The following is a 26,335-nucleotide window of genomic DNA, read 5'->3' as shown; positions in this document are numbered from 1 at the left end:
AAAAAAATACCCTTCATACTACAAGTGGAGTGTCAATCTGGGCGACCCCCACAATAACCGGGGGGGCTTCCTAGCCAGTGAGGCGTTAAAAGTATCCGCTATAGACGGCCTCGAAACTCGGAAATGTTAAACAAAGAGCAGTGTGGACAAAAAGTGGAAAACTCGTGTACAGATTGTACTGTAGCTATGGAAAGCCCCTATATAGACAGTCCAGAGGTGCTTGGCACACTGGGCACCAGCTGTTCGACAGAAAACATGAAATCGCTGTGTGATGAATAGCACTGCATCGGTGGGACGTTCAGAAACCCGTTAGCCATAACACTGCTGTGAGGCCTCATGTGGAGATTCGTAACCCTATAACTCTAAGGGGAAATTCCCAGCGGCCAAACTCGTGAAATAACGATTCAAGCTTCCGGCCATGCATTGGCATTCACCCGTATACCAAAAAGAAGAACGACCATCGGTGCAAGGTCTAGGTGATACTACATCCTCACCATTGGCAACTGACTGTGCCATTGGGGAATTTGCAAACCAGAGAGAGTGGAGATGACAAGGGCATGTTCCACTTCAGGTCAAGACGTTTCCATAACATTGAATGATGTCCGCCTCATGGAAAATACACTCGCCAGGTCGGCTCAAGTAGGACGTTGAAAGTATTGCGTCCATTCGTAAAAGACGAGCAGCACTTCCAATTGAAGTTGCTTAGTGATGGTCACCCCAAGGGGGGTTAACATCTCGATGCTATCCAAACGAGAGAGATCCAGACCCAAGAGTTGTCATTGTTTGTTGGGCCAGCCTATTTCGAAAGACATCCCAGAACAAAGATACATCCACTTTCCATCACCCAGGCTTTGATCTTTGGTCTTGTAACCTCTGCACTTCTTGCAGCTGGGTCCACAGCCGAAGTGGGTATTCACGATGTGGAGAAGAGATATTGGTAGGTTCAGACTCCATCCACTTTCGCAATAGCATCGTAATAGCCACCTGATTAGATATGTAGAATTGATTTGACATTTGGTGAAAGGGGATCTAAGCTTCTATGCGCAAGACCCTCTGATTGAGGAGTTGATTTTATCGCTAAAGACCTAGTTTTAAATCTCAACATGGTTCCCATGTTTCCATATTCCATCTACAATCGGCGGTCGTCCCGGATTCCCATCGATCGGCAACTCATTGACGAAATGCCAATGCGACTGCTTTCCCCAACCCTTCGCCTTCCAATCATTCATGTTGGATTTGGGAAAGGTCTCAATCACTTCTCTCAGAGCTGGATCATGCGCAATGGCCACAAAAACATTCTCCGATGCATCAAATTCTGTCAATCCATCCACCGAGTTCTGTGCTTGGTTGAAGTCCTCGTACCACGATGTCGGACTTTGAGATACGTGGTAGAATGTCGAAGTTCGCGCATTCCCTTGACTTTCATTCCTGTGGCAAGCAGTGAAAATTGAACATGGGCATGGATGACTGAATCTGGAGTCGAGATTGGTCTCTGCTGGGATATTTTCCGGCATGGGTACGAAGGGCGTCGGCCGAAACATGCCGGGAAAATGAGAGATGTCGCCGCCCAAGAAAACGAAGGTATCTGGTGTGGTTCGCACTAGACCGGAGAGATGTCCAGCTGTATGCCCGGGTGTGTATAATAGATAAAAGCTTCCATCTCCAAAGTAGTCAAAGGTCTGGAACCGACCGATTCGTGGGGAGTTGGCGTCAAATCTCAGTTCTTGCACGTTCCGACCTTCAAAATCAGCCTCGTAAAAGAATGCGTCCTTGTTTGTTGGATAACCTGGCAGAAACGTCTCGCGAAACCCGGGCCCGGCGATCAGATCAGTCGATTTGGGAAATAACTGGATATTGCCGACGTGATCCCAATGGTAGTGGCTCCAGACCACGGCGTTGACCAAGTTGGGATCAACACCTCCCGCAACAAGGATGTCGTGAATATCATGCTTTACATTCAGACCAACCGCACCTTTACCCGCAATCCCTTGACAAGTGGCTGGCGGGGTGTTCCACCAATCTTTCCGTGCGCCATTGTCGAAGAGAACGCGCTTGTTCAGTCGCGTGTTGTGGATGTAGAAGGCGAATGTGGGTAGATTTAACTGTTCATGCCCTTTGGCTACCGGTTCTAGAAGTAGATTCGATGTGCAATATATGTCACAAGTTGAATCCACCGCCCATAGCTCGCAGGTATTCGACGAAGCTGGCGCGTTTAATGCGGGAGCGGGAATACTTTCGATTTTGTCGGATTGAGACATCATGGTATACGGAGTAGTTTTAGGGGGGGAGATATCCAAAGAACCGGGCGAGACGTATTGTCAATCTATTTCAGAAGGATAAAGGCTATGCTGGAAACTACAGTGCAGTATAACTTTCAATTTCAGATATCATCACCCCCGGCTCGTGAGATACATGCTCCCCTCTTACCCCGAAAATTTTTCTTATCAAAAGTCGTCCGATGGGGTACAATTCCAGAGCTCCAACCGGTGCATCAAGCTAAGTATGGGGTAATTCCCCCTCGGTTAAGAACAAAGTCCTTCGCCCTGTGTCAAAGCCTACTTGTCTGAGAGACTGTCGTCTTCAATAACCCTTCTTGATTCCTTGCTATCAAATATTGCTGAGTTTATACGGCCAATCTTCCACCATCCACCGGGAAATTGACGCCTGTCACAAAACTTGATTCGTCGCTGGCCAGGTAGACCGCAGCATGTGCAACACTTTCGACGTCTCCCATCCGCCGCAATGGAACTGTCTGTGCAAAACGAGCCCGCTCCTCTGGAGTATCTGGAACACCCGAGAATTTCTCCACCAGGCCCGTCGGGCTTCGTAATGGACAAATCGAGTTCACTCGTATATTGTATTGGCCCCATTCTGCTGCGAGGCCTTGTGTAACCTACGAACATATTTCAATTTTGTGGAACTTTTTGATCATTGGATAAACTCTGACATACCGTATTCACAAACCCTTTGGTGCCTCCGTAGAAGACCTGGCCCGGGCGAACTTTATACCCGGCCACCGACGACGTGTTGATCATAACCCCGGATTTGCGCTTCGCAAAGTACGGCATCACCACTACCACCGAGTGATAGATGCTCTTCGTATTGACAGCGATGATCTTGTCAAATTCATCCTCAGTAACTTCAACGCTGGGCTTCTTCGTATACGTGGTCCCAGCGTTATTTACCACGATGTCGAGTTTGCCGAATTTTTCTCGGGCCAGCTTTAAGCCTTCTTCCCATGCCTGGCGTTTGGTGCAATCGAACTGTAGAAATAATGCATGTCCATAGCCTTCCGACTTGGTAGCCATGATTTCTTTAGCCACACGCATACCATTGTCTGTCGCAATGTCGGCGACGATGATATGGGCGCCTTCTTTCGAGAAAAACTTCGCCATGCATTCGCCGAATCCAGAGCCAGCACCGGTAATGAGGGCTACATTGCCTTGGAGACGACCCATGATTTGTGTTAGCTCTCAGATTTTGGGAGGCCTCAAGAATTAGACATCAGAAACTTTTCTTGGCTCCTTTGGTTTTGTTTTGAGAGGATATGATGAGGAAGAATCTTTGGGCCCGGTATGAGCGTGCTTCTTGTGACCTTCATCCGAATTAAGCTCGATACATTCCAGTATCTGATGGAGGGAAAGTCGTTTCTAACTGGGCCGGGGCTGAGCCCGGGCATTTCTCTTTGTTGTTAGATACTATTGCGGGGGTGCATGGTCGGCTAACAAGGGAGATGTTGCTCTCATGCTTAGCACCGAACGGGGTGTGATGACAAAATTGAATACGAGACAAGATTCTCTGAAAGCCAAATTCTTACATCACTTACGAAGCTTACCGTTGCATGTGTGGAAAAAAAAAGTACCGGACACAAATGCCTCAAAAGGATGCGCCTCCGTCATTCATGAAGAGATAATTCATGTCCGATTATTTGACATATCAAGTGTTTGACCGGAAAACATCTCACTGACGTGTTCATACGGAGAAGAGACAATCCCTCTGCTTAACACCAGCCTTCCCAATCGCATCGTGCTTCTTTCCAACAACAGAGGACGCCCAAATCTTGCAGCATGCTCCTAAAAGCTTCCCAAGAACCATTTCCAGCCACGGTTTGAGTTCTGCTCTTGGCCCGTGTCGAATAATTAGGTGGCGTATATACTAACAATATCAGCTGCGCTTCTCATGGTGAACACGGTGCCAGGGATGTTTTTAATTGACCGGCTTTTTGGCCATTCTTCGATCGCCGCATAGCCGCACATTCTAACTGCGGAAGTCGCTGCATATTTGGTGGTGGCAACTAGACATCCTTGGCAGAGACCCAAGGGCGCCATCTCTCGGCGTTGAACAGTAACCAGTGCCCTGTTTATTGGAAAAGGGGTTATCATTCCTGTTCTGGATATAGGTTAGGAACAAGGAGTAGGAAGGGGTCAACGGAATGTGTATATATACTGGCAATCTGGCAGGACTAGTTGCTAAACAGACAGAACACTCAACAACAATAAATGTACCACCCACCGATTGTTTGACATCTCAAGCTTTTCATGAAGCTGACTCAGAATAGAATCAGCGAATCAGCGTGTGAAACGCATTCGAGCAGTATACATACCAGGTCGAAGAAATGTTGAAAATGTTGAGAGTTATCTGCCAGCTTACGCTTGTGACCTGTCGTACGTGCGTAGACGCTTGTGAGTCGCGTGCGATATCGCTTCCGGAACCGTGTGCGCCAGCTTGGACCAAGGCTCGTATGTGCAATATATTAAGCAATATTTTTCAGAATCTGAGGAGTGGGAGGGAAACCTCGATCGTTTAGCTTGTTCACATATTCAATGAGAATCTCCTCTAGAGTATCTGTAAGCTGCTAAGAAGTCGCATCTTGAATCCGAGCATTGTGGCGTGGTCGGAGTTGGAAAAGGTGGTCATCAAGTGTAGGCGGTTATCGTGTGATGATTTACGTTATTCGTATTTATTGCATATCAGAATGTCCTACCTTGCTTTGCGCCTTTCGTCTTGTTGTTCTTTGAGTCGCGGATCCTCTCTGACAATGAGGAGTTCTCCTTTGAAGATCTTCCGGAGAGTAAAAGCGGTATTGACAAAAAACACGAGTATCAGAAAAATAACCAGAATGACTGTCACGACTCTGAAGAATGGAGAATCCATCTCTGTGCCAAAAAGTAGTGTCGACGTCGCCAATGTAGCAGTGGGGAATATGATAGCATTCCACGTCGGTGCCCAGATCAACTTTTGACGATAAGCTCGATCGATCATCGCACAGAACGCAAGACCCAACCAGACTGCACCAAGGCCAGTCATCAAGAGCGCCAGCAAAGAGCAGGCAACTTCGAGTGAGATGGCCGCTGTTCCCGTCAAGAAAAACCCTTTATTGTACGCTGAGAAATGGCCATGAGTGTTGGCCGCTGACCCAAGCAATTGAAGCGCAGCTGCTGACTGTCCCATGGGTCCCACAAGAATAAACAGGGTGGCTGTCTGAGGTGGCAGTGGCCAGCCTTTCGCGAGGAGCTGATGAAAAAGGTACGTGTACAGTATCAGACCAAGTAAGATACCTACCCCGACTGCACAGAATGACATAATGATGATAGGGACCGCCAGCCTCGCAGATATCTCGTGAGAAAAGCAGGTGACAAGGCCGCCAACTGCCGCTAATGTTGACACTCCGACAGCCGGGATGATGATTAGGGTCGGCAGCTGACGGTCGAGGATAGTATGCCGCCGGATCAGGATGACGAAGACATAGAATAGCATGCCAAAGATCCAAGCCGCGGCCATCCACCACATAACGCATGCAACAATGGTGAATGGATGGCCGCCCCAAGATGCATTGCTCGCTGTGAGACTGACGAATGACACTAGCGTCATCCAGGCAATCGACCAGCATGGGAACAGGCACAAGTCCGCCACGCTGCCGACTAGTTCGTCGTACGCTTGTTGCCTAAAGATGACGAAATGTAGAATGTAAATGGCGGAGAAGACAATGTACAGGGCAAGGTCAAGTATGAATGCGATAGTTGAGATTGTTTGAAGTCCCGGAAATTGATATGGCAACCGACGGAGTAATGTTCCAATGATCCCAGCGTTCATGCACCATGTGAACCTATTATGTCCGGTTAGGGAGTCGTGAAAAGGAGAAAAATTTTACCTTCAATCCAAGAACTTGTAATTGACGGAAACATTGCGTACCATATTGGGCTAAAATCTTGGACTAACGCGCGAAAAGGACTCCGTTTCAGAGGTCCTTTATAATCCGAAACGGCATTTTGTTCGTAATCGTCGTGATGGCCTCTGCTATTGTTCTGCTGCAGGCTGGCGTCCTTCAGAATCTCATCTGCCACCATCTCGCAAGTAGTATGAGTAAGTCGTGAAAAGCCAATCTGAAAGTAAACGATGCCAATTTTATCTTCATAACTTTGATCGGAGTTGAGAGCGGTTGGGTTCTCATTGACTATTCAAATGGTTAATGCCGGGTACAAGGCCGAGAGCGCTCACACGCCGCTTCAGCTTGCCCCTCAGACGATGTTCATTTCTCCGATGCCGAAGGATTGGCTAAACGTGAACAAATCTCGGGTGTAACGGTAGACATTGCGGGGGGCCTGATCTGCCATATCAATAGCCAAAAGAACAAAACCTATGTGGCGATTTACCACAAACAGCAAAGATGGGTCAGTAAAGCCAATCCATTAATGACGAAGCATATCATTAACTCCGTGTGTAATGCTCCGCAACTGTGTTTAGTCCGAGTAACCCTGTCCCAGAGAGACGTGGGCTCTGAGCAAAAGGACAAAATCTTTGCACAGATATGTGATAGGGTATAAAGATTTCCGCCATTAAGTCGAACAGAACGGTACGGTGGAAGACCATCCTCTAAGTTGCAAAATGGCCTGGTTAGCCTCGCTCATAGGCCTCTCTTGAGCCAAGGGATGAATACCTTTCTCAGCAGCAACTCCAAGCCTTTCCTCATCTCACTAGGACTGCCGATGTGAGAACCGCTAGGCTTTGTTCCGATCAACAGCTTGTGGGCTGGCACAGGTAGGTGGTTGCCGTCAGGAATTCCCACCTGGATCCAACAGGCCCTTGGTATGAGCAAGGATAGCTAATCCCCCATGGGAATTTTGCATGTCATCGGCAAAGAAGCTTATTTGTGTTTCGGGAAAAAAGAATGCTTGACTTTGGAGAAGAAACGGTGCAGATGACGAGGCACAAAATATGTGCACTGGCTTTCGCTCAGCCACGAGTTACATCGGCAGCGATATACGTGTCAGCCCCCAACTTCAGAGCATCCGTAGCCTTGTTGGACATTCGTGAGATGGAAATAACTTTGTCCGCTCCAAGACCCTTTGCGAAGAGCACACTGAAATAGCTGAGTCTATTGTGACCAATAATGCTGACCGATTTATTAGGACCGTAGCCTTAAGGGAGGGGTAGGGGTAACCTATCCATCAAATGCCTTTGGAAGCGGAGATGCCATTACTCCTGCTGGCTTCACCTAAGGATTCTTTGGGTTCCTCGCTTCTTTTCACGAAAATGCCATTTCTTCTTTATCCCCTTTGATGTTCTTGTTACCAGGTCGGTACCAGTTCATGTGCCTGTGGAAGGTTTGGAGATCTCCCTAATGGAGACTCATTTTCCATGAAGCGGGGTACGCCGCCCAACTCCACGTCACATCAAGAGCATGGAATGAACCGAGGGTATGATGTGTACATCGGCATATAAGTTGGAGAGTGGAAATGTAGCAAGCAATTGCTCGGCTCTGTCGAACATAAGTCAGCATGGCTGTGTCGGGCGCAGCGATTTTGTTGAAAAAGATCCCCTATAAGGTCTGGAGGTCAAAATGGTTGGCATATGGTTCCGTCGCTAACATCATTCAGTTCAAGGACGAGTCGCTTCTTGACACTAGAGCATATATCGGTGGAAAATGGGTTCCGGCTTCTTCAGGGGCGACATTCCCGGTCTACGGTACGTAAGCCTTGTTTGCCAAGGTTAATCTAGGTATTGATCTAGACGTGAACAGATCCTGAAGATGACTCGGTTGCATTTCACGTCGCCAACCTTTCCGTTGATGAAGTTCGCAGAGCCATAGATACGGCACAAGACGCTTTCAAAATATACAAGCAAATCACTCATCGGAAACGCCGAGAACTTCTGCGCAAGTGGACCGACCTGGTGAAAGCCAACAGGGATGACCTTTCGGCTATATGTACTCTGGAACTGGGAAAACCCATTACAGAATCTTACGTCACAGTGGACTATGGGATCAGTTTCCTGGAGTGGTTTGAAGGAGAGATCGAACGGCTCTATGGTGAGACTATCCCTGCTGCCAGAGCTAATAACCGCATCATCACAATCCGGGAACCACAAGGGGTTGTTGCGGCCATAACCCCCTGGAATTCGCCGGTTGCGATGATCTTGCGCAAAGTTGGAGCAGCGATTGCAGGAGGTAACACGGTTGTCCTCAAGCCTGCTCCGGAAACCCCAATGTGTGCCATTGCCATTGCCAAGTTGTTTGAACGTGTTGGATATCCGGAGGGCACCCTGAACATTGTGCTCGGAGACGCAGCAGCTTCTGCACGGATTGGGGCGGAGATGTGCAGTAACAAGCTGGTCCGCCATCTGAGCTTCACAGGCTCTACAGCAGTGGGCAAACATCTCAACACTGAATGTGCCAGGACGATGAAGAAGACAAGTATGGAGCTGGGCGGCAATGCCCCCTTTATTGTCTTTGAAGACGCCAACATTCAAAAAGCCGTGAATGGTAAGACAGTAAGGTGATGACAGCAGTCTCTCGTTGAAGCTGACCTCCTTAACAGGACTCATCAGCTCCAAATTTCGATCATCCGGCCAAACCTGTGTGTGTGCAAACCGCATCTTTGTACATCGCTCTATCGTCGAAGAGTTTGCTCGGGTCTTACAGACAACCCTGGCTCAAGTATTCACATATGGGTCTGTGTGGGATCCAAAGGTGAATTTCGGGCCTCTCTACTCTTCCAAGGGCGTTGAGAAAGTAAAGCGACATGTAGAAGATGCAGTTTCCAAAGGCGCAAAAGTTGTCGAAGGGGGTTATATCAAAGACAGTCTTGGGCCCAACTTCTATGTACCAACCATTCTCGTCAATGCCTCACCGCACACGATGACTTTCGGTGCGGAGGAGACATTCGGACCAGTCGCACCATTGACACCTTTTAATTCGGAGGAGGAAGTCATTCAGCTAGCCAACACGGAAGAGAGCGGTCTAGCCTCTTACTTCTATACAGAAAATATATCGAGGCTATGGCGCGTTTCGGAGGCCTTGGAGACCGGCATGGTAGGAGTACAAGTCGGCCTTGTTAGTGCTTGCGAGCAGCCTTTTGGAGGCATCAAGGAAAGTGGAATTGGTCGTGAAGGATCTAGGTTTGGTGTCGAGGACTATGTTAATATCAAAAGCATCACAGTGGGCATATAATCAATCAGTTCGGGCGCTTACGAAAATATGACATATAGCTAAATTCGGAAGGGCCATTCCTGGAGCTACTACACCAAACCGCTATCCAAATCCGGGATTCACAGACAATTCCGTGGTTGCGTATAAAAGGATACCACCTGGAGAGATTCCGGCGAACTATAGCACATTCGATAACGGAGCTAGCGACAAAGCTTGCTTCTAAAGCTAGACCTGAACAACGTAATGCATTCATCAGGATGGTCGAGGAGTATAACGAAGCCGTGTACACTCATCCCAAAGAAAACCCAAATCTTCAACGGGATCCATCTATACGAGATGGGATCTCTCGTCCGGTCTGGGACCAAGCAACTCGCCATTGCCAATTACCTAGAATGCTCCCCGGGTCAGTTTTTATCATCCTATAACCAGAAACACGATAATGGCCGTACCTCATTTCTTTACTATTTCCACACTGAAGATGGCTATTCTGCCTTCAGGATTCCTCTTAATCACGTCAAAGAAATCCTGATTTTTACCTCACGGGTTCAGAAGCGACATGCCGAACGGAAAGATGATGTACCTTTTCTCTTCCCAGAAGGACCAAGACCAACACACAAATTCTCTACCACTCAGAGATTGGCCCAGTGTCCCAACAGACGTTGATGGACGAGATTGAAGAAATCTCAACTGACCTGGTGACGTTGGACAGATACATCCACCGTCCACAAAATTGAACTTCAAGAGCTTCCCTTCAACGAGAATGCCTCTTTGTATTCCAAGAAATGCACAGTGCTCTGCGAACAATGCGATGTTTTACCGCGCATTCCGGAATCCTATCTAGATCTCAGCGCTCTATCGACTTGCAAAGAAGTATGCGATGCCTGCCAGATTTGGTATCAAGGAATTTGATGCTTTCTCCAGATTCCTCGCCTGCACTATGTTGACTCGATTGCTTGCAACCTGCTCGTTCGTTCTCGGAGCCCGCAACAGGTTCGATCAGATGCACCAAGAGGGCTTTGCTTCCTCTCTTGAATGGGGCGTAATGCGAGTCAGAACTTTGTCGAATATTTGGCTGCTATCGAGGAAATTAGGTTGCATAAAGGCCAACCACCATAGATAATACGACAACAACCTGGGGAAGGATCACCCAAGGACACTCCATCCACTTGGTCCTCCGAAGACGGGCGCGGATCTATGCGTAGTTGGAACCAGAATGAGATATGGAAGTCCAGTTCACGAGAAGATGCTTTAAATTTGGATCACAGTAAGCTTCCCGATATTGAAACTTGGGAAGACGCTTGGGGCGGAAGACATAAAGCGACCACAACAACTCTGGTTCATCTTGGATGGAATGTATTATGGACAGGTTTTGGTGTCGTCCTTTAGTTCTTATATTCGTACTTTCGTTATTCTTGTTCGGGCTGATTTGTCATGGACCTGAAGGGCTGCATTGTGGCTCCTGGAGATTTGGCGCAACCTGATGGTGTGCTTGCTGGGGTGTTGTAGGGATGTTGGGGGCTTCACAGCTGGATCATGCGAATTTTGAAAATTGTACATCAACTCGACATTTCGTAATGCGTGATTTCAGCCGGTCTCCATTCCATCAGGATTTTCATCGTCACTTTCCACGTCGAGCATGGCCTCTTGCTCTTCCCATTTCTTCATGGCTGTATCACCATCTTTACCCTTCTTTTTCGCCTCGAAATACGCTTCTCTTTTCTTCAGGCCTATTTCTTCTCTCTTTTTCATTCTTGCCAGCTTTCTATTCATTCGCTTCTCCTCGACTCTATGCAATACTGCAATCTGCCGTTTTAACTTGGAGATTTCATCCACTAGTTTTTCATTGTTCCATTTTTCAGTGTCATCCGCAGAAGAGGGTCCGCTCACGCCATTCCCCAATGTAAGGGCACGTACAGCGCCGTCTAGCATACTTTGCGGAAACCCGGGCCCAGCGAGAGCCTGACCGAATTCATCCCTATTCGATGGAGCCCACGGCACGGTGATCATTGCGCGGAGACTATATTTTGCGGGAACACCGCAAGCACCGTTGTCTGTCAATGAAGCGAACTCAAGATCTGGTTTGACGATATTCGTGATGGTGTAGGTGTAATTCTTGCGATCCGGGAGACCCTTGGGTCTAAGCATCTCGATGTTGGTGACAGGTTGGCCGAGATTTGTGATTTCATTTAGAATCCGGTGTTTGGCAACGTCCCAGCGGATGATAGCTCCATTGCTGTGTCCGGAAAGGAGAGAAGTTCCGTCGTGAGACAATGTTAAACAGGTTGCTGCGCCAGTTTCTGCAGCGGGGCCAATCCAGCTGTCTTGAGCTGGAAGCTGAATGGGTGTCACGGCTGAAGAGGTGGATAGCGAAGTTCGGCTCCCCTTCGAGCGGCCGAAAATGTCCCAGGATTGAATTCGACCGTTATCACATCCAAAATAAATGACTCGATCTGCCGGATCAATGGTAATGGACACGGCCATAGATGGGAGCAATAGGGTTCGAAGGGGTTGGCAATTTTCAATGTGCCAGACGTAGCAGGTGCCGTCAGTCGATGCTGATATGGCGAAATTTGTGTTGATGTTCGAATGGCCGCAGGTGATCGCAGTGATTGGCGCTCTGTGCCCGGAAAAGGTCCGGATGGGCGTATTGGGCGGCTCTTCGCTTCCATAGTTGTCTGTCAGTTGCGGGAAGGACACAAGCTTTGACAAAGACCAGACATGAATACTTGAGTCAGCGGAACCCGAAATGATATATTCGTTGTTGGGAGGGAGGCAGAGACATGAGACTGCTTGCAGATGGGAAGCGGCAGAGTTGGTCACCCTGCCAGTGGCGACCTCCCAGAGGATCAGCTTTCCTCCTTCAGTTCCCACGGCGAGGATAGCGGCTCCCTGGGCAAAAGCAAGACTGTGAAGTCGTTCAGGAAATGGCACAGTGGCTTCTTGATTTCCACGCTCCCTGCTATAGACATTGATCACTGCTTTATCCGCTTGCGCCGCAAAGATGTGCGAGTCGCTGATGGCAACGCAACCACGCTGACTGGAACTTTTCTTGTAGCCATGACGGAAGGCACTCTGCGGTTGAAACTCGTGGAGGAAAATCCCGACATCTTTGAGAGTGGCGCTGGCATGAGCGACAGCTTTATTTGCAGTGAATGTCGCTGCAATGAAGCTCTCCGTAAGCATCCTCAAGGATGGAAGGTTGTCGGACTCATTTTGACCGTGCAATCTGGCCTCGACAATCATCAAGGCCCAATACCGGTGCTTCGAAAGCGGGAGCGGAAGAAACTTTTCTGGGCGACGTGCACGTGACCGTATCTGCCAAGAATTGTGTCTTGGCGCACAAAGCCGAAGCCCCAAGTTGCCCTCAACGAATGCCAGTCCCAATTTTCGACAGCCCACGGATAAGTCAACTTCCACCATTTCGCCCAATTCGCGATCTTCTTTCGCATATCGACTATTCGCTGGTGATTTGGGAGCAAGATGTCGACCTTCGAGCCTGTCGTAAGTCCTCCAAACGCGCGAGTGCACATTCAAATTCAGAATGTGATCAGGCTGACATACTCTTTTCTATTTCCTAGATTGTCATTGACGGCAAGGGACACTTGCTCGGTCGTCTTGCCAGCACAGTCGCAAAGCAGCTCTTGAATGGCCAGAAAATCGTCGTCGTCCGATGCGAAGCCCTCAATATCTCTGGTGAATTCTTCCGTGCTAAGCGTATGTTGTCCTCGCAATCCAGCACCGCCTACCGCAAATCAATTTTCGCCAGCTAACACTATTGATCACATCTATAGTCAAGTACCATGCCTACCTCCGAAAGATCACTCGATACAACCCTACGCGAGGTGGGCCCTTCCACTTCCGAGCCCCAGCACGTATCTTCTACAAGACTGTTCGTGGCATGATCCCACACAAGACCGCTCGAGGTGCCGCCGCCATGGAGAGACTGAAGGTTTTCGAGGGAGTCCCACCACCATACGACAAGAAGACTCGCATGGTCGTACCTCAGGCCCTGAGAGTTCTCAGATTAAAGCCTGGTCGAAAGTACTGCACAGTTGGCCGATTGGCTCACGAGGTGGGCTGGAAATACCAGGATGTAGTTGCAAGGTATGATTTTTACATGACAACTGGAGATGTTAATCTAGTGGGATTGACTGACACGTGAACTAGACTCGAGGAGAGAAGAAAGGTCAAGAGCGCAGCATACTACGAGAGAAAGAAGGCTGCCAGAAGACAACTTGCCCAGGCGCAGAGGACCACCGATTCCAAGGCGAAGGAGAAGTTGGCCGCGCTCGGCTACTGAACTCACCAACCCACCTATTTCAACTTTTGTGGATCGTCAAACATCACCAGCCGCTCCAGTCATCTTTGTGCGCCATGTGGAGGAGGAACGATCCGCTGATGGGAAAGTTTTGAAAAACCTGAAAATGAGAAAAACAATGGGAGCGGTGGGGAGAAGCTTAGTGACATGGTTGGGAGTTTCCATGAATCGACAATTGTAAATGAAAATTCCATGCCGGGAGAGGAAACAACCAGACATGACGAACCACTTCGGATGCTGATATGTTGCGGGCAGTGATAGTTATGGGATTAATGTCACCATGCCGGGCGCGGGTGATGGGAGAGAAACACTCGAAAATCATACCTGCAACGGGTATCTGAACCTTTTCTGCTTTAGAGTGCTTTACATGACTTTTGAAAGTGCTTCAGCCACGGAACCGGAATCGGAATCATGAGCATGGAAAAAAGAGATAAATGATGAAATCTGCTCAAAAAAGAACCTATCTCGTCTTGAATTTGGTGAAGTGACTCGTGTCCGGTGATGAGAACAGACATAAGAACTTGGACGTACGAGTACCCTGTGAAGCTTGCAGGAGCTACACTCCAAAATCCTGGTCGTTTAGGATGATGCTATCTGCTCCTCCGTCCCTGAGCACTTACTCCCCTCGGCAGAGCCATCGCCCATTCTTAGCTGATTCAACCCACTCCCCCATTATCCTATCACCTCGCAGGAGCATCCTTAGCCGCATATCTCGCCCCAAGAAAGCTGTTGGCAGAATTGTGAGACCCTCCACCTAGACCAAGTTCGCAGGCTTCCAGGTTCGGGCAGACTTTCTTGTCCTGGCGCTGATGTAGCTGCTATGTTTGTAGGAGGATTAGATTCCGAAGCGGCTGGAGTATCTCTTGGCGTAGAAACTTCGGTCTTTGCAGTAGAAGAGGTCGAGGAGGTGGTGGTGATACATTTTTCGTGGGAGGCAGTAGCGGAAGACCAGGAGTATTACTCGAGTATTTAGGAGGCCAGCCAGCGGATGCAACAGTTTTGCGATGATCCCCAGGAAGACGCAGATCGTCCTCGAGTCTCATGGTTGTTTCCACAGCGCGGGCTTGTGTGGATATATTCGCCGTCAAGAACTTGACAGAAAAACCGTTGATCTGACATGATGGAGGAAATGTTTGAAACCATTGACTTTGGACAATGTTTGTTTGAGGAGCCCATGGATTGATCGACTGTGAAGAAAAAAATGATGCTGAAGCATAATAAGGTGGTTGCTGACCCAGATGGGGAAAGTGGCCACACTGCTGAGGATTACCAAACTGAAGACCACTGGGAAGCCGAGCTTGTGCTCTTGACGATGGGTTACCCTTCGAGCCTTGAGCGTCCAGAGGGGTAGCTGCTGAGTCTGGTGATGGTTCCCCAGTCAGTGGCTTTGATCGAAGGTATATCATTGCACAAGGGGTTTTCCATGGGTAGAGTCGACGTAGGAACGTACCGACATTCCCACTGTTTGCGGTGTCGTTAGTCTTCGTAGCCTTTGCTTCAGGCCGCTGCTTCTCCGAATACATGCTGGGTAAAATTGTTGTTCCAAACTGATCACGCCGTGTGGGAAAAATTTGAATATGATCCGGAGTAGATATCTTCGAATATTCGAAATGATTAGAACATTTCTTCCGTGTAACACGGTCAGAATCAATGTGTTAAAGATTTCTGGACATTAAACAGGGTATTCAGTAAGAAGTGAAGACCGAACAAGAATTGTTTCGAGCAGCACCAATAAGTCGAATTTGAAGGGATTCACCACTTGACAGAAGAGAGTCATTTTGACTTCTTAGTCTCTCCGTCCTGTTTGCCTTCAACGTAAGGATGCTTGATAGTTAAGCACCAGATATCCAAGTAGTCGCAGATTGTTGTGATGACATCGTGGACGAAACTTCCGTACACACCCACAGCTAAACCTAGGGAAAGGAAGATGAATGCCACTTGGTAGATATCGTCACCTAGTGCACTTGGCCAAAGTCCCAGTTTTGGACCTAGACTGTCGCCTACAGCCCAGGCTAATGGAACAATCAGGACGTTCTGATAAGGGAATCTGGCTTTGACAAGGTGTGCTACAATCATCTGACCCACGGAGTAAGCGTTGACAATGCTAGCAAACAGAATGAATGGAACAAGATGATGGTGCAGGATAACCGGGTTCAACCAAAGGTAGGCGGGTATCAGGATCCAGGTAATGAGGACAGGAAGTAATCCAAGGAGAGATTTGAAGGGGTCCTCCCCCCTCTTTTTTCGAGCATTCATAACATTCAGGGTGCTGGTGACGGTGTTGAAAACCAAGACCAGCCCGCCATAGACCATGTACCACTCATTCCAAGCCATTTGATAAAGAGAGTTGGCCATCCATTCACTTTTGGGGAGTCCCAGGCTGGGAAGCATGGGCTGCTGCCAGTAACTGCCGCCCCCTTTGAGAAAAGTGATAAAGTAAACCACAACCAAGGTGAGGACCCCTTCCACCGGGCCAGAAACGATACCCAGGGTCAATGTGTGAGTGTGATATTCATCCCAGGTCTGGATGTAGAAGGTCAAAATGGTACCAAAGAGAGTGAGGACAGTGTTCCAGGATTGACCGAGGTTCATTGCGGCAGCGAAAATGAGAACTTCGAGACCGGTGTTGCATGCGTCCACACCTGATCAACTGTTAGCATGGCACAAAGCATCGCAAAGCCCAAACTGACCGTGGTCAAATAGTTCACCCAGGGGACCACTCTGGTGTGTCCGACGCGCCTGTGTTCCGTCTACGGCGTCGAAGGTCTGGTAGAGGAACAGGCCAATGGCCCAGCTCAAGTACACCCATGGAGGACAATCAGTATCGAGAGTTGGATTGTACCACAGCATCGTAAGAAAATTGACAACCACGAAGCCAAAGCCGGTCAGGGTAATCTATCGGGAACATTAGCATGCCACGGTCTGGATGGGTGAAGGTGCCACGTACAAGATTTGGCCTAAGCAGATTAGTACCACGACGACCAGTCTGATGCGGACACACTTACGCCATGGACGTTGGGAAGAACTTGATGACGACATTGGTGTAGAATGGTTTGAGGATATACCTTGACACTAAGGACATATCCACACCTGCGTATTTGTATTCGTGCAGTTTCTGGAGGTTCCGCTGCCGGATGTAGACCATTCTGAAAGTCTAGATAGGAGGAAAACGCAGTAAGAATCCAAGCTGAGAGAACGAAACGCGGGAGTCGCTGAAACGAGCGTAAAATAAGGGAGAGCGTGCAGAAAAAAAGTGAACAACAGAAACCCGGACAGTCGATTGAGAGAAACGGAGAGAAATGTTAGTTGCAGCCAACGTCATACCAACAGCGCAACCTTGGTGGTTGCACGTGACAGCATTCCCGAGATCACGTGAGTATACGACTAGATTTTCCATCTCCTTTCCTCCTTCAACTTCTTCAGCTCAAGTGCTATTGCTTTGGTGCCTCTCTCATAAAAGCGAACTCCTGGCCGTCACTTTGGAATATGCAGAAGCAGTTATGAAGATCCCCTACCGCGACTTGCCAAAGATCCGTTAGCTCAACACCATTCCTCAGAAGTAATTTCTGGGAGCTTTCATCCATAAGAGACACCGCCATCGACTTATCAACTCGCCTTGGCACTTGTACACAAGCGGGAAGAGAGCTCCGGCTCCATCAACAAGGGAACGCGACAGGCCAAGACAACTTCACAGCAAACGGAGTCTTTCCACGTAATTTCCCGGTAACTCGCGCCTTGATGATTCTCGAAAAAGGAATTCCGCAGTGTCCAGCCCCGACCCAAGACCACCATCCAGGAACGACGTAGTAATGTCCTTCTTCGCCTCCCGACTACGAGATAAATTCCCCCTGAGACACAGCATGTACAGCACCCCCGTGCCATCCACGTTCTGGGCAAGAGACGTAAATTGGCCCACCTCCACGACGAGGACTTCAAAAACATGGTGATGACAATCCACGCCGTCCAATGTACTAGGTGCGCATTCTACTAGAGCTACCAGTCCCCATTGCTCTCTCAATGCCACCGTGTCTATCTCCACGACATGAACAGCAGAGACAGGTGTTCACCAACCGCATCAAGCACTGCATCTACGCGCATATACATTGGATGATTTTGCACAACCCGTGTATGCAACTAATAATAGACCAAATGATCGACTTGCTCGCGCCTTACTGTCAATCCCAGTTTCCAACGCTATCCGGCCCACACAGTCACAATCTCGAACTATGTCTTCGAGCGGATCCTAAGCTTGGTGATCTGGGTATTGACAGTGAACGAAGAGGACTGGGTCGCATTCTCGACGCCGTACTTGTGGCCCACACCCCCAGACAACAGAAAAGAAGAGGAAAGTCGCAGTGCCTAGCTGATACAAGAGCATGTCGTGACTCGCTCTCCTCCCTGAACCGCCCACAGCAAGACCGATTTCTACTGGGACAGCCTCGTCAGTTAGGAGGCCATCAGCCAGAGCAACTGAGCGTGCGTCCATTTGAGTCATGGCAGCGTGATGTTCTTCCATGGATACCGCACGTTACTCCATGCGTGTGTGTGTGTGTGTGTGAGTTCGCGAGGAAGTTCTAGGTCGACAGCCTGAATAGTAGGATAGAGCACCACGAAAAGTTGACGTGCGGATTTGATTGTTACTAAAGAGGCAAGGGGGATTGTCACTTACTCTAAAGGAACAGGCATTTCCTAGCGAAGCGACAAGGAGGGCAAGAAATAAGATAATTAGATTAGGTGTGAAAGGAATCAACGGCTCGAACTGGGTGGAAAAATCCATGGCGTAAAACAGGTCTAGTCAAAAAACAGAAGCAGAAACAGAGACAGAGATAGAATGGCAGATGGAGAACGACCAAAAAAATGTCATGTGATGAAAGAGAGGGCAAGTTTTCCTCCCGTAGAACATGTAACGAGTCTGGATTTGTTACCAGTAAGAGTTCCTTCCCACCTCGGCATGTTAGGGAACGGTATACATTTGAGGCGTGGGTTGTTCACATTGAATATTCTTTACTTAGACAATTGGAAGACTTGTACTGCAACAACAGTTCGATTCTCAAGGCACCCCCCAATAAATAATCCCCATCAGACAGGGGCTTTGAAAACGGAAACCTCTCATGACCCAACGACATACAGAAGCCTCAATACTTAATACCATCTAGGCGTGTACTCAGGCCAACGACTCAAATCCTCCCTAAACCGCTCCAGGACCTGGCTACTCGAGTCGAAATCCACCCCTGAACTCGAGAGAGTCTTATGATCAACCTCTCCTTCAACGTACTCAGCCGCAAACTGCATTTCGTCTGACCAGCTCTCCACCATCTCCCTGACATCTTGAGGGAGAAGAATCTTGCTTCTGCCCTGCCACCACGCCGGTGAAGCCACAAAGGCCAGCATCACGCGCGGTTCATCTGTTAAATTCGGCATGCCCGCATGCCAGAGTCGCAGGTCACGGATTATTATACTGCCGCGCTTCGTGCTCGCTCGGATGGGCGGCGAGTGCTTGCGCCTCTGCTCCAGTAGTTCGGGCTTGATTGTGAGCAGCTCCTCACACTCATGGGCGGGATTGTGTGCTTCTTGCACGCTTACGTGGTGCGAGCCAACCCAGATCTCGGTGCCGCCGTTCTGCGGCGTAACGTCAACGAGATTGATGTTGATAACGTAGGCGAAGGGAAAGAAGGCTGGGTGTGCGAATTCGCAGTCTGAATGCACTGGTTGGCGGCCGTGGGGAGGAGCCTTGAGCGCAGTATTTCCGTTGGCGTAGTGGATAACGGGTCGAGGACCGAGAACGGCGGCGAGAATGGCTGCTGCGAATGGGTTGCACCAGACGTCCTTGAACATCAGGGACTTGTTGGGTGGAGGGGCCTGGTCCATGTTGCGAGTGTGTTTGCCGAAGTTGAAGTGATGGCCGGGGTTGTTGGCGATTTCCAGAGCTTCGGGCGAGAGTTTGGCATTGAGGGCATCGATGTGAGCGGTATCGATTGCGTTGTCGATGATAATAATGCCATCTTTGTGGAGGAAGGCAGCCGCTTCTGCGATGAGTTCGAGGGAGGGTTTGCTAGATTTGCGTATATCTTCTGGGATGTAGATGGTATGGATTTCTTGATCGTGGACGGGACTATATGAACCCATGATGGCTATCTAGTCAGTGCTCACCTGTAGATGCTCCTGTTATAGCAGTTGACCCTGTCTTCTTTGGTTGATGAGGGAGTGATATGTTCCGATCTCCAAGGTTCGGCAAGGGGCCTGTCTTCGGTCCCTTGGAACTAGAGCACCTATTGCCTAGCCGAGGCTCGTGGCTCTATGATCCCACGCTACGGACTAGGTCAGGAGCTTCACTGGCTTCTTATCGTGCAGGTTGCCAACGCTGCATTGTGGATGGGATACATACAGGTCTTCCCAGGAGGGAAACATGAAATGGTGGGAGAAAAAAGGATGCGGAAATGAGCGCTACGGCGAAACATTATATTCTCTGACGGAGCATTGAATGGTAAGTGCATTTTGATACGGCGGACTATTACTAAACTAGTGCTCTTCCCAAAAGAGAGAATATTTCCTCTTTCAGATGCAAAAGCAAAATCTAAGTTTCCCACTTCAGTCACAAGATTTCCTTTTTGGTCTATCAAACAAACGCCCGTCTCAAGGTCGTTCTTGATACACCCTCAGTCCACGTTGGTACGCTATGCAAATTCGAAAATCGGCTTCCTAGCACAGACGTCATGGCGAAATAGTATAAAAATAGCCTCTTTCCACCGATATTTGATGCCTCGTTGTCCGTCTTCTAATCTTCTCTGCATTCAAGCTCCCATATATTCCTTGCATTTCAGCCTCTAGATACCAAACCTTGAGCACAATGTCTGCTCAAACAGCCATCACCCAATACATCACGGCCAAAAGTGGCGTCCGCTTCGCATATCGTCGCATTGGAACACACCCGGGTGTACCACTGGTCATGCACATTCATTACCGTGCAAACATGGATCTCCGGGATCCTCTCTTTGTCAACAGTCTGGCTAGGGCTCGAACAGTGATCATTTTTGACGACGCCGGAGTCGGCCGAAGCTCTGGCGAGGTTCCAGAAACTTTCCGAGAGTGGGCTGACGACCTCATCGCCTTCGTCGAAACGCTTGGACTCAAACATATCGACCTGCTCGGTTTCTCCATGGGCGGATATACGGTTCAGATGGTGGCACTTACGGCACCGCATCTCGTCCGCAAGTTGATCCTTAGTGCTTCAACCCCATCGGCCGATCATATTGCTGGGGTGGTGTGGCCACGAGAAAAAGCCTTGGCATTCTCTTTCTTTTACGACGACGACCTTGGCCGCGCCGCCTTCGAGAAGTACTGGAGGACAGCCGAGTCGCTTATTTTGGATCTCCTAGATCGAGAATGTGGTGTTCGGCGACAGTTCAACGCAGCCACTGATTCGTTCAGGCGAAATCCTCGTGCTTCGTTCGATCGACTAGGCAAGCTCAAGATGCCAGTCCTTGTGGCAAACGGTGACAATGACACTTTGATCCCTTCCAGCCGCAGCTGGGAGTTGACAACACAGATTGCAAATGCTCAATTAATCATCTATCTTCGGGTTGGCCACGGCTTCTTGTGGCAGTATCCACAGCCATATGCCACACACGTCAATATATTCCTGGACGGGACAGAATTTGACAATTTGCTGTCTAAACTGTGAGTCGGTCGTGCAATAGGTAGATGGGTGCATTAACATCATGCCACAATTTCACTCCATATTCTTCCTGCATGCTTTCGATCCACATCGTATCTTTGAGCTGGCGTCTCACATCCTGCCAGGTGATTGAGTCACATGATTATTCTTGCATTTCCATGTTTTTGTCCGGAACCAATTCTTGTCGTCTGTATTAAATGACACCAATCCGCCCATGAAAAGAATCCAGAATATGAGTCGAGGAGCTGCCTGCTCCGCATCAATGTCACCAAGTGAGTTCTTCAACTCTTGCGAGAGAAAGGTTGAGGAAGTCCTCGAGAAGGGCCGTTCTCGGGTGAGAGTCTGGACGAATATCAAAGCCGCAAGTCTGCAGGCCTTTTCGATGTTTGGTTCGTTCAAGTCATTGGACATCAGCAAGTCGTGTTGAATACAAATAGTGTCTTCGTCATATGCAATAGGGTCGATTGTGACATGGTTGAGGCTGCATGTTCCAAGGCTTGACAAAGGTAGGACGGGTCGAGGAAGACATCGAAAAGTGTGGGCGCCAATTCGACGTGGACGAGCATCAGAATAAGAGATTGGTTTGGAGACGCATTGAGACTCACTCCTTGGTAGAGGGATGTGGATGTCCAGGCTGGGCGAGGCAGATGAGGTGTTGACAGCGTGTCGACGGCGCTGATAATATCCGCTCGATAAATTTTCATGCGCATGGCCTCTGGAATCGATGATACCCCTCCTCGAACACGAATCATTTGGGACATTCCGGCGGCATGCATTGCCCATTTGCTATGGTTCCCCCGTTGATTCTCACATAGGGCAAGACATGAGACGGCCCCAATCGTCGCGTCTGAAGGTTTCCCATCATTCAGTCTAGGATTAAGTCTGTCGAGGATGATCTTCATAAGAAGGTCAGAATCTTTAAATTGTAGACGTGACAGGTGGATACACGGTGGAGGGCAGAGGAGAACAGAATTGTGTGAAGAAGAACCTCGTCTGCGAATGGCTGCTGAGAATCAGGTTTTCTTAATTGGATTGAATTCAAAAGGCACGTACTTGCCGATTGGGAACATTGCAGCACCAATACGGGTGGGATCTATGTGCGGTGTGGTTAGCGCCAAAGATGAAGCCGGTTCCAGGCAGTCACTTACAGTAACTCAGCAGGCTTTGGAAGGCTTTCGTTTCAGGATCGATCACATTGTAAAGCGGAGCCGTGGCTCCCGGCATCGTCTTCAACAGTGTGGGCGAGAGATTCCGATTCTCCTGTGGTTCGGTACCAGCGTCCACAGGAGGACTCGATCGCGGTCCCTGTAGCTTAGAGATCTTCTTGTCACTTAGCCTCCTGGGCTTCTTTTGCTGTGACAACTGTTTTTTCTCCTCCTTGGAAGGTTCGTAGTTCAAAAACTGTAGTTTGGTGGATTCCTCGGCGCTGCTCTTCGCCGTCTTGGAATTGCGCGTGCGCCTTGTCGAGGTAGACTTCGCAGCGGATGACCCTTTCGCAACAGTGATAGTAACTTCGGGAACCCGCGCGAGTTGGGTTCTGATTCCTCGGGAAGGAGAATTCCTTCGTGTCGTCTTTTTGCGCCGCTCCCATCCTCGATCAATCATAAAGAGAGGTTCTGACGGGAAAATAACTGCTTCCTCGGCCATGATCTGTCATGAATACGAGTTACGTCCAGAGAATGCCTCCTGGGGGGAAGCCAGGATTGCTTCTTACCGGCGAACGGTCGATGTGGCCGCCGATATGGACACTATTATTGCTCACGATTGATCTCAGGGGAGACTGCCTCTAAGAAAGTTCTGGAAGATCAGAAAACAAGAAAGAAATATCACCATGCGAATTGTCAGTTGGAAGAGGCAAAGATGACAAAATCCAACGTCGCCAATGCCAACAGACGCCGAGGCTGATCGGAATAATGAAAATCCCGAGATCCCATTTCCTTCCCTTCAAACTCATCATCTCAGCCTTCTTCTTGGGCCCCACTTATTAGCTTAAAGAATCTCGCTCATGTCTGTTTCGAATGGCTGGTCATTCCACCATTGTCGTTGAAGCTTGACGCGCGTACATTCGTCCACCAGATTAAATGAGCCAGTCGGGGGACTTGTCTTCCCGTCAGTGTCAGTCGGACCCCTCGGCCGAGGACCCACCAATATGTGTCCCAGCGGATGGAACAGCTAGCAAGTTGAATTTTCGTGATGCACATCTCTATCATAGCTGCCAAGCTGCTAGTAGAGCAGGCTGTTATCTTGCTACTCGCACCCTAACCTTTTGACCGCCCTCAAGCGATATTAATAGACGCCCCAGTATCACGCTTGCCTGTCCCCCGACTTGGCCAGTTTGATAATCTCTCAAGCACAGAAACATTCGCAATGAAAGTTGTCCTTACTGGAAGTACGGGGTTTATTGGCGGAGAGGTCTTGAACCAGTGCATTGCACATCCCAGAATCGCATCCATTGTTGTGCTTTCCCGACGCGAATTGAGTGGTCCAGCGGCAGCCAGTACGAAAACGAAAATCGTTATCCTCAAAGACTTTCTGAACTACCCAGAAGAGGTTCTCTCCGAGCTCCAAGACGCAGATATTTGCATATGGTGAGTAAAGCCTCAGATCATTCCCAAGCGGTCAACATATTTTTGCTGAGAGTTTCCCGTTAAGGTCGTTGGGTACATATCGGGGCAAGCAGGACGTTGAAGTTGGATATCCTATCGCGTTCTGCAATGCCATATCCCGAGTTCAGAATGAGGCTTCGGACACGCCATTTCGGTTCGTCTATCTCAGCGGGATGCTAGCGATAACAAATCAAGATGAATCAGTGCATTTTCTGTCATCTCCTCGAAAAGCAAAGGTGAATCTCTCTCCTTTAAGTCTCAATATCTTGGTGTCATGTGTGTCTAACAATGGGAACCACAAGGGTATGGCTGAGACCAAGATCCTCGCCAGGCCGGAAGAACGGGGCGGAACCAAACGTTCATGGGAGACGTACGTCGTTAGACCCGGCTATGTGCTTTCCAAAGAGCGAGGAGGAATGATCACCGCTATATTCGGCAATGCGTCGATGTTACGTGTGGACGAACTAGCAGCAGCAATGATCGAGGTGGCTCTGAATGGGCACCCGGAAAGAAGGCTGTTCCATCCAACTCTCGTTAAAGAGGGTAAGGAAGCGTTAAAAAGGATACAGGTATAGTTCGGCATGATCGGAGAGAGGCTACTCATTCAAGTAGTGGCAGAATATCATCGCAATTTTATGAAACCACGATACAGGCGGTCCTAACAGAAAGGCATCACGCCCTTGACCTACCCGCGCGAGGTCAGACTAGGTCATCCAGGCATCGAGAATTTGAGTGTGGTGATATGCTTCATGTCATATGCAGAACTAACTACGGTTCTTTTGTGAACATGCGACACGTATTTTGAGGCGAGTGTAGAAGTCGTTTTGTTCATGCAAGACGGGAATTGATATTGCGATGAGCCCTGCGAATTTCCCAGATCCATAATGCTTTTCCAGTCCCGCCCCGCGAGCCTAGATATCTCTGTAATCTAGTATCGCGATTGTATATTGCCTCGCCTTGCTTAAACGTCCCTTTCTATAGATAGGGTTCCATCGTGTATTCGTGGAAAAATGCGTGATCAAACAAACAGGACAGCGACTTTCTTTAGAAAGGATCTGGTTCGAAGGGTTTTGTTGAGCTGACCGGGTTGACATTCTAGATAGGATGTGTATTGATTCTACAAATACTCTTTGACCTGCTCCTCACACCACTTCCAAAACTCCTCTGCCAACCCACTTCCACCTTCGTCCTTGCTCTTCCCGGCCTCAGCTAGATCTTGTCGCAATTTGCCGATCCGACCCCATGGGATGATCCAAGCTCCATTATTCTGCATATCGATATCTGGAGACAGACCGCCAAAAAGCTCGGTGTAGGCGCCATAGATAGGATCGTAGGAGATTGAATTCGTCAGAATCCGTCCCCACCATGGGATATGCACCTGGAGACCAGATCTCAGATTTCCTGGATTTCCGCTCTGTTTGCAGGAGGGGAAAAAATGGGAAGATGTTGTCAGCTTCTAGATATCATTTGTGACGGGAATAGAGAGGAAAGACCAGGTTCGAGGCCGCAGGCATACCGTGCTAATAATCCCATCTTTCCCATGCAACTTCGCAAAATGAAGACAATGGAACGCATTCCCCGCCTTGCTCACCCCGTACATATACACAGGGGACCTGTCGCTGGTATCCTCGAGCTGCTGAATCTCCACCCCTCCAGTCGGAGCAAATAAATACGCAGCAGACGATGAAACCCACATCACTCGCACCGAGCCAGGCGGAGAGATCTTTGCAGTCTGCACCAATATCGGCGTCAAGAACTTCGTGAACAGAAACGGCGCCAGTGTATTCACGCCAAGTTGCAATTCAAAGCCCTGCTTCGTCTTCGAGCCTTTCGGCGGAATCAACACGGCCGCATTATTCCAGAGGACATCCAAGCGGGTCTCTCGAGATAGAAACTCCGTCGCGGCACCTCGGATAGTGGTTAGATCCTCGAAGTCGAATCGGAGGAATGCCACAGCGCCCGTTGAAGATGGATGGCGAGTCTTGATGTCGTCGATCGTCTTGGTGGCTTTCTCTGGCGATCTGGCAGCGACATAGACTTTGGCGTTTTTCGAGTACAGGATTCTCGCGAGCTCTCTACCCACTCCTGATGTGGAACCGGTGACGATGAAAACCTGATGGAGAAAAGAGGACAGTCAATGTTGTGTGGAGCGGATGAGACGTGTTGTTTATCAAGTCAACCTTACCTTGCCAGCCTGGTCGCTCAGTTCCTTCTCTGTGAACTTGGGCCGCGGAGGCCAGGTTTGCTTGATGAAATCCCACCAATTATTCATTTGGAAGATTTTGAAGATTTGGTTTAATTCGGGATAT

The 26,335-nt window shown here is 49.0% G+C and overlaps 12 protein-coding genes across 12 annotated transcripts; 4 read left to right on the top strand and 8 right to left on the bottom strand.

Annotated features, from left to right (window-relative positions):
* Window positions 1–1,091: 1,091 nt before the first annotated feature.
* On the bottom strand, window positions 1,092–2,258 carry Z518_05694 (uncharacterized protein; the record flags this gene model as incomplete). The annotated part of the gene is made up of 1 exon (XM_013416505.1): window positions 1,092–2,258. One exon carries the CDS (start codon window positions 2,256–2,258, stop codon window positions 1,092–1,094), a length of 1,167 nt encoding a protein of 388 aa, XP_013271959.1.
* A 365-nt stretch (window positions 2,259–2,623) lies between these two features.
* Window positions 2,624–3,458, bottom strand: Z518_05693 (uncharacterized protein; the record flags this gene model as incomplete). Its single annotated transcript, XM_013416504.1, has 2 exons — window positions 2,624–2,893; window positions 2,952–3,458. 2 exons carry the CDS (start codon window positions 3,456–3,458, stop codon window positions 2,624–2,626), a joined length of 777 nt encoding a protein of 258 aa, XP_013271958.1.
* Window positions 3,459–4,980: 1,522 nt separating this feature from the next.
* Window positions 4,981–6,347, bottom strand: Z518_05692 (uncharacterized protein; the record flags this gene model as incomplete). Its single annotated transcript, XM_013416503.1, has 2 exons — window positions 4,981–6,106; window positions 6,193–6,347. The coding sequence occupies 2 exons, from the start codon at window positions 6,345–6,347 to the stop codon at window positions 4,981–4,983; spliced, it is 1,281 nt and encodes a 426-aa protein (XP_013271957.1).
* A 1,431-nt stretch (window positions 6,348–7,778) lies between these two features.
* Z518_05691 (uncharacterized protein) lies at window positions 7,779–9,448 on the top strand (the record flags this gene model as incomplete). The annotated part of the gene is made up of 4 exons (XM_013416502.1): window positions 7,779–7,826; window positions 7,878–7,965; window positions 8,021–8,761; window positions 8,817–9,448. 4 exons carry the CDS (start codon window positions 7,779–7,781, stop codon window positions 9,446–9,448), a joined length of 1,509 nt encoding a protein of 502 aa, XP_013271956.1.
* Window positions 9,449–11,011: 1,563 nt separating this feature from the next.
* On the bottom strand, window positions 11,012–12,610 carry Z518_05690 (uncharacterized protein; the record flags this gene model as incomplete). Its single annotated transcript, XM_013416501.1, has 1 exon — window positions 11,012–12,610. One exon carries the CDS (start codon window positions 12,608–12,610, stop codon window positions 11,012–11,014), a length of 1,599 nt encoding a protein of 532 aa, XP_013271955.1.
* Window positions 12,611–12,907: 297 nt separating this feature from the next.
* Window positions 12,908–13,727, top strand: Z518_05689 (60S ribosomal protein L16; the record flags this gene model as incomplete). Its single annotated transcript, XM_013416500.1, has 4 exons — window positions 12,908–12,928; window positions 13,006–13,141; window positions 13,219–13,531; window positions 13,595–13,727. 4 exons carry the CDS (start codon window positions 12,908–12,910, stop codon window positions 13,725–13,727), a joined length of 603 nt encoding a protein of 200 aa, XP_013271954.1.
* Window positions 13,728–15,518: 1,791 nt separating this feature from the next.
* Z518_05688 (uncharacterized protein) lies at window positions 15,519–16,890 on the bottom strand (the record flags this gene model as incomplete). The annotated part of the gene is made up of 4 exons (XM_013416499.1): window positions 15,519–16,387; window positions 16,436–16,640; window positions 16,693–16,702; window positions 16,751–16,890. The coding sequence occupies 4 exons, from the start codon at window positions 16,888–16,890 to the stop codon at window positions 15,519–15,521; spliced, it is 1,224 nt and encodes a 407-aa protein (XP_013271953.1).
* A 1,997-nt stretch (window positions 16,891–18,887) lies between these two features.
* Window positions 18,888–19,871, bottom strand: Z518_05687 (uncharacterized protein; the record flags this gene model as incomplete). Its single annotated transcript, XM_013416498.1, has 1 exon — window positions 18,888–19,871. One exon carries the CDS (start codon window positions 19,869–19,871, stop codon window positions 18,888–18,890), a length of 984 nt encoding a protein of 327 aa, XP_013271952.1.
* A 721-nt stretch (window positions 19,872–20,592) lies between these two features.
* Z518_05686 (uncharacterized protein) lies at window positions 20,593–21,426 on the top strand (the record flags this gene model as incomplete). The annotated part of the gene is made up of 1 exon (XM_013416497.1): window positions 20,593–21,426. One exon carries the CDS (start codon window positions 20,593–20,595, stop codon window positions 21,424–21,426), a length of 834 nt encoding a protein of 277 aa, XP_013271951.1.
* Window positions 21,427–21,830: 404 nt separating this feature from the next.
* On the bottom strand, window positions 21,831–23,067 carry Z518_05685 (uncharacterized protein; the record flags this gene model as incomplete). The annotated part of the gene is made up of 3 exons (XM_013416496.1): window positions 21,831–22,413; window positions 22,474–22,513; window positions 22,569–23,067. 3 exons carry the CDS (start codon window positions 23,065–23,067, stop codon window positions 21,831–21,833), a joined length of 1,122 nt encoding a protein of 373 aa, XP_013271950.1.
* Window positions 23,068–23,787: 720 nt separating this feature from the next.
* Window positions 23,788–24,688, top strand: Z518_05684 (uncharacterized protein; the record flags this gene model as incomplete). Its single annotated transcript, XM_013416495.1, has 4 exons — window positions 23,788–24,008; window positions 24,073–24,262; window positions 24,329–24,569; window positions 24,639–24,688. 4 exons carry the CDS (start codon window positions 23,788–23,790, stop codon window positions 24,686–24,688), a joined length of 702 nt encoding a protein of 233 aa, XP_013271949.1.
* A 455-nt stretch (window positions 24,689–25,143) lies between these two features.
* Window positions 25,144–26,298, bottom strand: Z518_05683 (uncharacterized protein; the record flags this gene model as incomplete). Its single annotated transcript, XM_013416494.1, has 3 exons — window positions 25,144–25,440; window positions 25,543–26,139; window positions 26,212–26,298. 3 exons carry the CDS (start codon window positions 26,296–26,298, stop codon window positions 25,144–25,146), a joined length of 981 nt encoding a protein of 326 aa, XP_013271948.1.
* Between the last annotated feature and the right edge of the window lie 37 nt (window positions 26,299–26,335).

The sequence above is a fragment of the Rhinocladiella mackenziei genome (genome assembly GCF_000835555.1).
Source record: "Rhinocladiella mackenziei CBS 650.93 unplaced genomic scaffold supercont1.4, whole genome shotgun sequence".
Taxonomy (NCBI): Eukaryota; Fungi; Ascomycota; class Eurotiomycetes; order Chaetothyriales; family Herpotrichiellaceae; genus Rhinocladiella; species Rhinocladiella mackenziei.
Note: the sequence above shows the minus strand (reverse complement) of the source record. Positions and strands in the feature narration are given on the sequence as shown.